We start from the raw sequence: 13298 nt of genomic DNA, 5'->3' as shown, positions 1-13298 counted from the left end.
TGAGCTGCTGCCAAGGAACCAAACGATTAATTCGGATGTTTACTGTCAACAATTGGAAAAATTTAATACAGCCATCAGGGAGAAGCGACCAGAATTGGTCAATCGTAAAGGTGTCATATTCCACCAGAACAACGCTAGACCGCACACATCTTTGGTCACTCGCCAAAAACTGAGTGAGCTTGGCTGGGAACTTTTGATGCATCCACCATATAGCCCTGACCTTGCACCATCAGACTACCATTTATTTGGATCTTTGCAGAGCTCCTTAAATGGTAAAACTTTCGGCCATGATGAAGCTATAAAATCGCACTTGGTTCAGTTTTTTGCAGATAAAGGCCAGAAGTTCTATGAGCGTGGAATACTAAATTTGCCAGGAAGGTGACAAAAGGTTATCGAACAAAATGACAATTATATGTTTGATTAAAGTTCATTCAAAGTTTTATTAAAAATGCATTCACTTTCTTTTGAAAAATACGCAATTACTTTTTGGGCAACCCATAAATCCATCTCGGTTCTTGACTTCTTGAGGCTCTACAGAGCGCAATTATCATCCAATTTCACTGAAGTTTTCATAAAAAAACTGGGCCAATTATGGTTTAAAAATGTTCATAACCTGATATAGCTCCCATATAAACCGATTTCGCATCTTGATTTCTTGAGCCGCTAAAGGGCGTAAATTATATCCGACTGGGCTGAAATTTTGCATGAATTGTTTTGTTCTAACTTTTAATATCTGCTCCAAGTATGGTTTATATCGCCACATAACCTGATATAGCTGCCATATAATCCGATATCGGATCTTGACTTCCTCAGCCTCTAGAGGGCGCAATTTTTATCCGATTTGGCTGAAATGATCAAAAATTTTGCACGAAATGTTTTGGTTTGACCATCAACAACTGTGCCAAGTATAGCCCAAATAGAATCACTTTCTGATATAGCTCCCATATAAGCCGATCTCGGATATTGACTTTATGAGCCTTTAGAGGGCGCAATTGTTATCCGAATTTTGCATAAAGTGTTTTGTTTTGACTTTCAACAACTGTTCCAAGAATGGTTTAAATCGGTCCATAAACTGGTTCACCCGATATATTTCTTGAACCACTATAGGGCGCAATTTCCATCCGATTTGTCTGAAATTTTGGTGGTGTTTATTAATTACTTCCAACCACTGTGCCAAGTTCGTTTCGAATCAGACTATAACCTGATATAGCTCCCATGTAAATCGGTCTCTCGATCGTCCTTGTTCGGTTCCGAAAAGCTTTAATTTTTGTTGGTTTGACAGAAGTTTGTTATGTGCTGATCGTTATACCCTACACAGCTGCTGCGGTACAGGGTATTATAACTAAGTGCATTTACTTGTAACACCCAGAATGAAGAGAGCTGGACCCATTGATAAGTATACCGATCGAGAATCACTTTCTGATTCGATTAAGCTATACCCATGTATTAATTCATATTAATTTGTGTAAAAATTAAAGGTCGCAATTTTCATCCGATTATCTTCAAGTTCGGCGCAGGCATATCTTTTAGCAAAGAGACGAATTCTTTTGAAATTGCAAAACAATCGGTTCAGATATTGGATGTAGCTGATCTTTTCGTCCCATTTGGACTAATATTGCAATAATTTGGTTATTTGTTAACCGATTCCCTAGAAATTTGGCAGCAAGGATTTTCTTATGACTCTCGATATTACAGATTGTAGAAATTGGTACAGATTTAGATAAAGGTCCATATATTGCCAGATTTTCTCCTTCTACAGCCTCTGCAAGCACGTCTATTGACCAACGTTCCCAACATTTCGTACAACGCTTTTGGCGACAGCTACCACAATTTCTAAAGAGTTTGACCAACTTGAATTCAGATTCAGACATAGCTCCTACATATATTTTGAGTTATATAGCTATAATGTTGTAATCGTAACCAATTCTCTCCAAATTTAGCATGAAGGATTTTCTTATGACTATCGGCATTACTGACGAATTTCATAAAACTCGGTTCCGATTTAGATATAGCTCACATAGATAAATCGCCCGATTTTCACTTCTAGAGCCACTGCAAGGACATATTTTAACCAATCTACCCAAAATTGTATGACAGTTGAAATTTTTTAAAAATTTTTTTTCAAAATCGGTTCAGATAAATATTTTTCTTCCATATGCATCGCCCTATTTGCACTTATAGAGCAGAAGTTGTTAAAATTTTCAACACATTTGCTCGAAATCTCATTCGGATTGTTTTAATGCATCTGAAATCCTCCACCACAAGTCCATCAACATCGATTCAGAATTAGATATAGCTATATATATATTAGATATAACCATTTATAACTAACTATGTATTACTTCTATACTGCTAATTGTATGCGGCCTTTCAACCTTGTCTTACCCTAACCTTCCTCTTCTATTTTTATTTCAACTCTTTCAGCAAAATTTTTGGTAACCTTATTAGTGGGCAATACACAAATTTGCTTACTCTGCATTATGTCATTGCCACTGGCTGTATGTAGGCTTTAACAATCATTCAACCATTCATTCGTGTGTATGTGTGCGCAAAATATTCGTCCTGCCATTACACATAACTGATCCGGGCAACAATTCAATGAGCGTAATGTTTGTTTTCCACTTGACTGCTCTAAATGTTTCACTCATGGCCAAAGCCAAAGCATTTCCACAACACCATTATCACCATCAACTACTGCATCGTTGTGTGGCGGGTGACCTATTGTGTCGAGCACACATTTCCAGTATTTGATTGTTCTTAGGCAAAGGCTTTGGAAGTAGTTATAACCATAATGCCCAATTGACACATGATGTGTTCCCGTTCCCGTTCCCACTACCGCCTTACTACGCTACATTTCATAGTTTCAGACTTTGGAACGACCGAATTTTGTATAATTTTGTGTCTGTTTATCGAAGACTCATATACCACAGGGTATAATGTGCTTTGGGGTGTTTGGGCGGGAGGGGCAACCATTGATTCCCAAGGCATGGGAAATTACTATGGCTGTTGATCCATATTTGGGCCTAAAATTACCCAAGGCAGACGCATACACTGTGAGTGAAAATAGCAAATATTGCAATTTGTTGCTTAGAAACTTAGGTTTCCATCGTAGGGCTAAGGGGTTTTGGCTTAAAGGAATATGGCGAACTAAAACGATACATTTTAGGCAATGAAGGATGTGGTTTAAAAATAGTAGAACAATTTTGAAAATTTTTTTCAGAAGAACATTTTCACGAATGTTGAGATACTTGATTTTCATGGAACCAGAATTCGGGCTTGAAACACGTTACAAGATTTCATAAATTTTTTAAGAAACTTTAAAAATTTGTTTCATCCTAGAAAATTTTCCAATGTATGCTAAAGGTGCTATCACACGACATGCATGTGTTTTATGACCTATCACTTTCTATAAGTAGCAGATACAGACAAGTAAAAGAATGCTAAGGTCGGCCGGGCCGAATCTTGGGAACCCAACACCATGGATTCTGCTAAAATATGAGAGCTATATCAGGTTATAGACCGATTTGGACCATACTTGGCTCAGTTGTTGAAAGTCATAACAGAACACTATATGCAAAATTTCAGCAAAATCGGAAAAATTGAGGCTTGTAAGGGCTCAAGAAGTCAAATCGGGAGATCGGTTTATATGGGATCTATACTATGTTCTCAACCGATTTGGACCGCAGCAGTTCGGTTTGCCGATATCAAAAAATTATATAGCCTATGTTTCCCTCCAGACCAACCTACACAATCTGTGAAGGTCAAGAAGTCAAAATCTCAGATCGGCTCAAGAAGTCAGGTTATATTGGGTTGCCCAAAAAGTAATTGCGGATTTTTCATATAGTCGGCGTTGACAAATTTTTTCACCGCTTGTGACTTGTGACTCTGTAATTGCATTATTTCTTCTGTCAGTTATCAGCTGTAACTTTTAGCTTGCTTTAGAAAAAAAGTATAAAAAAAGTATGTTTGATTAAAGTTCATTCTAAGTTTTATTAAAAATGCATTTACTTTCTTTTAAAAAATCCGCAATTACTTTTTGGGCAACCCAATATATAAATGGTTCCTTCTGAAACCATAGTTCTAATATTTTTATACAATGCTTTAGCCTCTGTAATGTTAATATTGATTTCCTTGTTCCCTGCTTTCTCACCAGTAACTAAATTAAATTTGTTTACTGCTTGCAATTGCTTTAGAATCACATTTTCTTCCCATTTATTTGAACGCTCCAATTTCGTATCCTCGAAAAAGGGGAATTTATTCATTTGCTTCGTTTATAGATTATTTATTATAGTTTATCATTTCCACCCTGCTAAGCTCTGTATTAATATAATTTTCTTTGATATGTTGTTGCTTCATCTTTCTTTTTGTAGTAGGGGAGTTTTTCCCGTCCATTTTTTTTTTTTGGATTTCCTTTGCCTTGTTTATGCTATGCTTCCGTTTGTTTCTTTTCCTAGTTGGTGTATTTTTTTCGTTTTTTGTTTTGCAATAAAACTTTAACAAATCCTTAGTAATAAATCATATCATGCGGTGCTGTGGGGGTACCGCAAAGCAAGAAAGAAAGCTTTTAAACACATACACAAACATACATATGATGATGATAACTTCTGTCTGTGAAAGTCTTATGTTGTGGATGTGGCTTGGAATGGTTAAGAATGTAAGTGTGGAAATATTATACCATATGAGTTTTTGCTTCATAGTGGCTTCCCAGTGATTGTCCCCCTTTTTTTGGTGGAGGCAAGCAGCACTATTGAAAAATATGCAACAATGCTTGCCTTATATTCTTTTTTGATGGTAGCAATGCAGCAAACCCCAAAACCAAAACATCGACATTTTCCGCTCAGTTCTAAAGACCACTCAAATGTTGTTCTGTTTCCATGGTTTTGTGGTATTTGTAGCCTGGCTATGAACATGAAAATGATTTCGATATACTATGGAAAATAACTGTAAATTTTATTTTGGGAAAAAATCAGAAATAGATGAAGAAGAAAGAGAAACAAAGGTTATTGACCTGCTCAAATTTGCCAATCGCTTAAGAAAGCGGATTAAATGTTTTAGTTGCAAAAAGTTGTCAATTGGACAGGAATTGTTAAGACAGTTACTGTTTGTGGGAAACCATTTTATCAAGTAACACAATTGATCAAGATTCACTTTTCTCAAGATTCACAAAGAAAGTCGTCTTTTTATCGGCAGGGCGAACTATGGATGCCCACCACTACGGATCTAAATTCTATAAAGATTTCCTAGATATCTGCTGATTACATCTGAGGTGCAGGGTATTATATATTCGCCACCACCCGATGTTTGGCTCTCCTAATTTTTAAATTTAGGGTAAGTATACCCTCATTCCACCCTAATGTACATAATAGAATATGTATGCAAGTACTTTTTAAATATGTCTGGGGTTATTGATTTCTTTTGAAGTTGCTTGAGAATATCCTTGCTGGGAATGTGTTACAAAATCTTGTAATGCTGGTTTTCCTGCATTTTCTTTTATTTTCCATTTTGGCGTTGAGTGGGTAAAAATTCAAGTTAATAGAAAATATTTTAGAATTATCCTTTTTGGCTAAAACGCAATCACTGACCATCATCTTAGTGGTTCGGAGTACTGTATGTGAGTGTGTGTATGTGTGTGCCAGCTTATAAGCGGGTCAGCAACAAGGCAACATTCAGTTAGCAAGCTGCAGGAAAAATGCTGCTGCTGCTGCTTCGTTAAATTCCCATTAATATTTATAAGCTGCTTTATGGCTTTCAGAGTGTTTTCTTTATTATTTTGTAGCTTTCTCCACACAGAGTGGGTGTATCTGTGAGTGTGTGTGTGTGTTGGAGTGTATTTATGTGTTATCGTACTTTTGGGTCAACATATGCATTTTCCATTTTCTTTCCGTTTCATTTTGTGCTCCATCATGCTTCAAAGAAGTACCGCTTGCTGCCAAAAGGATATATCTTTTTTTTTGTTATTTTCCTTATGGCTTATTCGCAAGAGCGAGAGATTATCTTCATCTTGTTTAATTGTATGGGTTGCAAAGAAATTGAGATTTTCCTTTGTGCTTTTACATATGTAGGTGGGTGTGAAATGTATACAAGAGGACTTACCTGAAACTTCGTTCGGATATATCCTGTAATTCGTTGTCGATGAGTTTCAATGTTTTCAGTCTTAGGCCCTGGAACGTCTCGTCGTCGACACTCTGCAGGTGGGTATTGGACATCTCAATGTAGCGCACCGAACTGTGAATGAATTCTGCAAATGAAGGAAGAGCCACAGAAAAATAGCCATAAAAATATCTCTACTCTTGCGGCAAAAAGGATAATAAAATTTATTAAAATATTTGCTGGGCTGGCCACCAGCAGGTTGTCGTTGGCTGGCAAACCGGAATGGAATGCCTGTTTGCATGGTTGATTTTCTATATCCCTTTTGGGGACATTGTTATGGTCGTTTTGCTTTTATGTAAATTTTGTGTCAATTCGGGCTTTAATTTAACAAAGGGATATTTGTACGAAAGATAAAAATCTACCAATTTCGTAGAAGCTCTTGGCCTCCCACTCCCATATCTACTGTCTTTCGCTACATCAACTAACTAGTCCCTGCATAACATTCCCAATACACAATGTCTGAGTATCGAGGGAGATGAAAATGGTTAGTGGTGGAAACAGGGAAAATGTTTCTCTTTTTCTTAAATTTAATTTAACTGAAAAATATGCAAATATTTACTTTACAATCACCAAACGTTTCAACATCATTCACAAAGATACATACACACACACACACTCCTTTAACCGGTGATGTGTATGAATATGGTGATATGGATGTGTAAGTTGGCGCTTTCTCTATGTCATCGACTCAGAACAGAAAGGGTTGAAGCGAAAACATGGGAAGAAATGTTTGTTGTGTTTTTATGTATGTTTGCCTAGAAAATGAAGTGTGAAAGGCGTGTATTTTAGAAAAATTTTGGCTTTAAATCTAGTGGTTGTGGAAGAGTTGCATCGGTTGGGATGGAAGGCATAATCCCTGTAACGTGGAATTTACTGGTTTTATGATCACGTGAAGCAGGAAATCAATACGATGTACAATTTCATAGAAAAATAAAAAAAAAAATAAAATAATAAAATGTAACAAAACAAAATAAAATAAAATAAAATAAAATAAAATAAAATAAAATAAAATAAAATAAAATAAAATAAAATAAAAAAAAAAAAATAAAATAAAATAAAATAAAATAAGATAAGATAAAATAAAATAAAATAAAATAAAATAAAATAAAATAAAATAAAATAAAATAAAATAAAATAAAATAAAATAAAATAAAATAAAATAAAATAAAATAAAATAAAATAAAATAAAATAAAATAAAATAAAATAAAATAAAATAAAATAAAATAAAATAAAATAAAATAAAATAAAATAAAATAAAATAAAATAAAATAAAATAAAATAAAATAAAATAAAATAAAATAAAATAAAATAAAATAAAATAAAATAAAATAAAATAAAATAAAATAAAATTAAATAAAATAAAAATAAATAAAATTAAATAAAATAAAACAAGTAAGAGCGTGCTAATTTATTAGCGTGCTAAGTTACTAGTTACGTATGTTGAAGGTTATGACAGAAACCGTTGTACAAAATTTCTTCCAAATCGGATGAGAATTGCGTGCTCTATGGGCTCAAGAAGTCAATATCCAAGATCGGTTTATATGACAGCTATACCAGACTATAAACGGATTTGAATCATACTTAACACAGTTGTTGGAAGTGACACCAAAACACTATGTGCAAAATTTCAGTTAAATCGGACGAGAATTGCGCCCTCTAGAGGCTCAAGAAGTCAAGACCCGAGATCGGTTTATATGGCAGCTATATCAAAACATGGACCGATTAGAACCATACTTAGCGCAGTTGCTGGAATTAGTACCAAAACACGATGTGCAAAATTTCAGTGAAATCGGACAAGCATTGCGCCCTCTAGAGGATCAAGAAGTCAAGACCCAAGATCGGTTTATATGGCAGCTACAACAAACCATGGACTGATTTGGCCCATTTACAATCCCAACCGACCTACACTAATAAAAAGTATTTGTGTATACCCCCATAGCAGCTTTATCGAAATATGGTCCGACTTCGAACAAATTCGACACGGACCATAAGTCGTCTAATAAGTTAAAGTCATTGTTCAATTTTCTAGAACAAAATATTCGCCATATCGATATGTAGACCGATCTGAACCATATACGATACGGATGTCGAAAAACCTAACCTAAGTCTCTGTGTCAAATTTCAGCGAAATCGGATAATAAATGTGCTTTTTATGAGGCCAAGACTTTAATTCCAGAGATCGGTCTATATGGCAGCTATACCCAATTCTAAACCGATCTGGGCCAAATTAAAGAAGGATGTTGAAGATCCTAACATCGGCCAAATCGGACAATTAATGCGCCGTTTATGGGCCCTGGACCTTAAATCGAGAGACCGATCTATATGGCAGCTATACCCAAATCTGGACTGATCTGAGCCAAATTGCAGGAGAATATCGAAGAGCCTAAAACAATTCACTGTCCCAAATTTCGTTGACATCGGACAATAAATGCGCCTGTTATGGGCCCAAAACCTTAAATCGAGAGATCGGTCTATATGGCAGCTGTCCCAAATTTCAGCAAAATCGGCTAATAAATGTTTTGAGGGGGAGTTTACAGGATGAGGCGTTCCCCAAACACGTGGTTATCAAATTCGTTTTCTAATCTCAAATACCTTTCATGTGAGCCACATATTGGCATAGGCGAAAAGTTTTTACCCTATGGGGTATGTTTTGGGGAAGGGGTGATGCCCTAAATACATGATCCTACATTTGGATATCAAATTCGTATTCTACTCCCGAATACCATTATTTGAGCGCCATATTGCTATGGTCAGTAAAAAATTGCTGTTTGTGGGGTATTTTGGAAAACGGGGAGGACTCACAAAAATTGGTCCCGAAAGTGGGTATCAATTCTTGCTCTGCCCCCCCAATATCTTTCGTTTAAGCCCCACATTGACATGGTCGGTAAATATGCCCGATTTTGGGGGGTGGGGTGGTCCCCCAATCACTAAGCCCTGAAAATATATCAGCAACGTGCTCTATTCTCATATATTTGAACCCCATATTGCCATTGGCCTCGAAATTGGATATCACATCCGTTTTTTTAATCTCAACTACCACTCACTTATACCCCTTATTGAAAAAGTCAGATTTGGGGTATGGGCCCTAAAAACCATGAATATCGAGCTCCACAGTCTTGGTGAGCAAACACGTCCTACTTGGGGGTTGTTATGGTGGTGAGACGTCCCCTAGACAGTTGGTCCCGAATGCTGATGACAGATTCATGGTCTACTCCCAAATATCCTTCATTGAGCTCCATTTTTCCATAGTCGGCAAACATGTTCGGTTTAGGGTATGGGCCCTAAAAACTATGAATATCGAGCTCCACTGTCTTGGCGAACAAACACGTCCTACTTGGGGGTTGTTATGGTGGTGGGACGTCCCTTAGACAGTTGGTTTCGAATTTTGATGTCAGATTCATGGTCTACTCCCAAATACCCTTCATTTGAGCTACATTTTTCCATAGACGGCAAACATGACCGGTTTGGGAGATGGGGCGTCCACTCAGTGACTTGGCTTTGAAAATATATATCAGATTCGTGTTCTACTCTAAACTACCTCTTATTTGAGCCAGCATATTGCAATGGTCAGCAAATACTTCCTATTTGGGTGGTGTTATGGGGGTGGGGTGGCCCCATAGACACTTTTCCCGAACATTGATATCAGATTCGTGCTTTACTTCGAAAGACCTTTCATTTGAGTCCCATATTGCTTTGGTTGTAAATTTGCTTTGGTCGTAAATGGGCGGGCCCTCAAACACTTGGTCCCACATCTGGTTATCAGATTCGTATTATACACTCAAAAACCTTTTATTTAAGCCCCATATTGTCATGGTCAGTAAATAAATCCTGTTTGAGGAAGGGGTGGACCCCCAGAAACTTTATCCCAAATTTGGATATCAGATTCGTATTTTATTCGCAAATACCTTTCATTTGAGTCCCATATTGCCATGTTCGGTAAATATGTCCGATTTAGGGGTGTTTTGGAGATTGGGGTGGTCCCCCAAACACTTCCTCCGACAATTGGATATCAGATATGTTTTCTAATTTTAAATATCTTTCATTTGAGTCCCTTATTGTCATGATTGGTCAATATTTATATTTGGTAGGTTTTGGGGTGGGGCGCCCACCCTAGGTACCCCATTCGAAATTTGGATACCAAATTTTTGTTTATAGGTTACTATAAGAGAGGACACAACCTACCACTGCTTACCTTCCTTTCCCTCGTTTATTCGAGAAAATAAAATATGCAAAGTGAACAACATCTAAAGCAAATGTCGTATGAATGTTACATTTTTCTCGGGAATGTGCTACCAGGAAGCATGTTAGAGTTTTAAATGAATTTTGTTACAAAACCAGGGTATGCCTTTCTTTTGCCACCATTCCACCAACCATCGAATTACATTCCCACTTCATTTACTAAGGAAAAATCCCCTAGCACAATCTTTTCCTCGTAAATGGTTGACGAGCAGCAAACAAGAAGCGTCGAAAGCACATGAATCTTGGTTATTGTTTAACACTGAACTGCAACAAAACTACTTTCCACCAGCTGTGTAAGAGTGTGCGTAGGAAAGTAGGTTCGTTTTTGTGTTTGTATGAATAGAAAATAGTTTGACTGAGTACAGAGTTTAAAGCTGCCGCTGTTATTCGTATAACCGACATAAGAAAATATTTTCTAAACAAACCATAAATGCCACAGTTTTGAGGTTTTTTTTTATGCTTCAGAGCTCTAGGTTTCTCTCGTATAAAATATGGGGTATTTTGATAGACTGCTTTTGCATTTAAGAAATTTCCATGGGAACAACTTTTGCCGAGTTTTGTCTTCTTTGTTGAAGGTTTCCTTGCTCGCTGGATGGTTGGCTGGCTGGCTTGTTGTCTTTTCTCCTTTGGTATTACCTTGAGCAATGGTGCTTGATGCCGCCCAAGTAGGAAACTTGTTGAAAACCCTCCATTTACATTTTATGTAGATTTTGATTGGAGTGTTTGCTTTATTACCATTATGCTTGGTGTATGCATATTAGGAAGCATTCATGAAGGCCATATGAGTATATGGGGCATTCCAAGTAAAAACCAATAAAAACGAGCTAGATTCAACCGAAACTTATATACTCTACATCAATGATCTCATTTTCCAGTTTATCGAATGTGTTTTTATGGATAGAAATAGAAAAAGAATTATTCACTATAGAAATTTATATGCAAAGATGAAATACTTCTCATCATATGGTGGAGGGGCATAAAAAAGCAATTTGAGAATTATCATGAGGGAAAGTTAGTTCTAAGGAAAATGCAACTGATCAAAAATACCAAATTGAGTTTTTTTCTTGTCTACTAGTATTCATGGAATAAACCGTATATACCACATAAATCATGGAGTAACCCATATTCATTTTGTTTTGAACGAATAAAATCGTGGCGTTTTGATACACCATTTATCAAAATAAAAGGATATCTCCACACGCACACTCCCCACACACTCTGTCTCATACTCACTCTTTGATGTTGGCTTTTCAACTATTTTGTAAATTTTCTTAAAAACTGAGGTTTTATTTTTAGAATAGTTTCACTTTGAAGCTAGAATGATATGCCAAAAACAGTTCAAAAGCCATAGTCTCACTTTTGCCTTGCTAACAACTTTAAATTTCATTCAAAATGATTGACAGTTTGTAAATTCTTTAGCCTTTGTAGGCTGAACTGTGGCTGACATGGTCAAAATAGAAGTGAATACTAAAAGGTTTTTCCTTTTTTTGTGAGTTACAAAGCTATTAAGGGCATCTGAATTGGCGAGAAAGCTTCCCATATTGAAATTTAAAAGGACTTTTTTGTGGGATATTTTTTTTTATAAAAAATAGGTTTTATATACATAAATGTTCAAAATCGTCGTACAAATTTAAGTTTTAAACTATTAACGAGTAATAGGTAGAAAAATACACAAAAATAGAAAGAAATCTAGGTAGAGCTATCAAGGAGATATCCCAATGAGGTTTAACTTGGCGTAAAGAGGACGAATAAAACTTTTGGAAAACAAATTTTGGTTTCTACATTAAAGAAGACAAGTAAAAAGGCATTAAGTTCTGCTGGGCCGAACTTTGGATACCCACCACCTCGGGTATATATGTAAACCCACAATCCGGTGAAAATTGGATAACTTATGCACCCAAATTCGGCACGGATATTGAGTGGTCTTATAAATATAAGTCACTGTTGAATTTTATATTTAAAATTTCAACAAAATCGGGTAACAAATGAAGCTTTTATGAGATTCAGACCCTTATCCGGCATATCGGTCTATATGACAGCCATATCTAAATACAGTCCGATCTTTACCATATTTGGGTCGGATAGTGGGTGTCCTTAAAATACTTACTGTTTCAAATTTCAGTGAAATTGGATAATGAAAAATAATGCTTTTAAGGGCTTCAGTCCCTATATCGGGATATCGGTCTGTATAACAGCTATATCTAAATATAGTCTAATCCAAACAATATTTGGAATGCATATCGGGAGATCTAAGGCTACCCACTGTTTCAAATTTCAGCGAAATCGGGTTATAAATAGAGCTTTTATGGGCTTCAGACCCGTTATCCGCAGTTCATTCTATATGGCAGCTATATCTAAATATGGTCCGATCTGAACCACATTGGAGACCTTAGTTAAGAGGCGGAAAACTACTCAACGTTTCAAATTTCAGCGAAATCGGTTAAAAAAATAAAGCTTTTATGGGCTTTAGGCCCTTTATCTTGAAATCAGTCTATATGGCAGCTATACCTAAATATAGTCCGATTTGATCCATATTTCGGTCAAATATCGGGAGGTTTCAGATTACCTTCTGTTTCAAATTTCAATTATATAAAGCGTTTATAGGCTTCAGATCCTTTATCTGCAGATCGGTCGAAATTTGGATACCCACCAAATTGCATATCTTATGTCCCATAGCAGTTATATCGAAATATGATCCGATTTGGACCAAATACTAATAAATACAAGTCATTGTTCAATTATGTATAACAAAATATTGGTCTTTTAAATAGCTATATCCAAATATAAACCGATCTGAACCATATACAACATGGATGTCGAAAAGCCTAACATAAGTCAATGTGTTAAATTTCAGTTAAGTCGGATTATAAATGCGTATTTTTTGAGGCCAAGATTTTAAATCGAGATA

At 36.0% G+C, this 13298-nt stretch overlaps 1 protein-coding gene across 5 annotated transcripts in view; it reads right to left on the bottom strand.

Annotated features, from left to right (window-relative positions):
- The window catches only part of LOC106088335 (chaoptin), a 350599-nt gene that overhangs the window by 24450 nt on the left and 312851 nt on the right, over positions 1 to 13298 (bottom strand). For all 5 annotated transcript variants that reach the window (XM_013253813.2, XM_059364327.1, XM_013253803.2 and 2 more), the window contains one exon: positions 6094 to 6238. In XM_013253813.2, the coding sequence (XP_013109267.2) occupies positions 6094 to 6238 (145 nt within the window). The remainder of the gene's footprint in view (positions 1 to 6093; positions 6239 to 13298) is intronic.

The sequence above is a fragment of the Stomoxys calcitrans genome, chromosome 3, assembly GCF_963082655.1.
Source record: "Stomoxys calcitrans chromosome 3, idStoCalc2.1, whole genome shotgun sequence".
Lineage (NCBI taxonomy): Eukaryota > Metazoa > Arthropoda > Insecta > Diptera > Muscidae > Stomoxys > Stomoxys calcitrans.
This window is presented reverse-complemented; position numbering and strand designations above follow the sequence as displayed.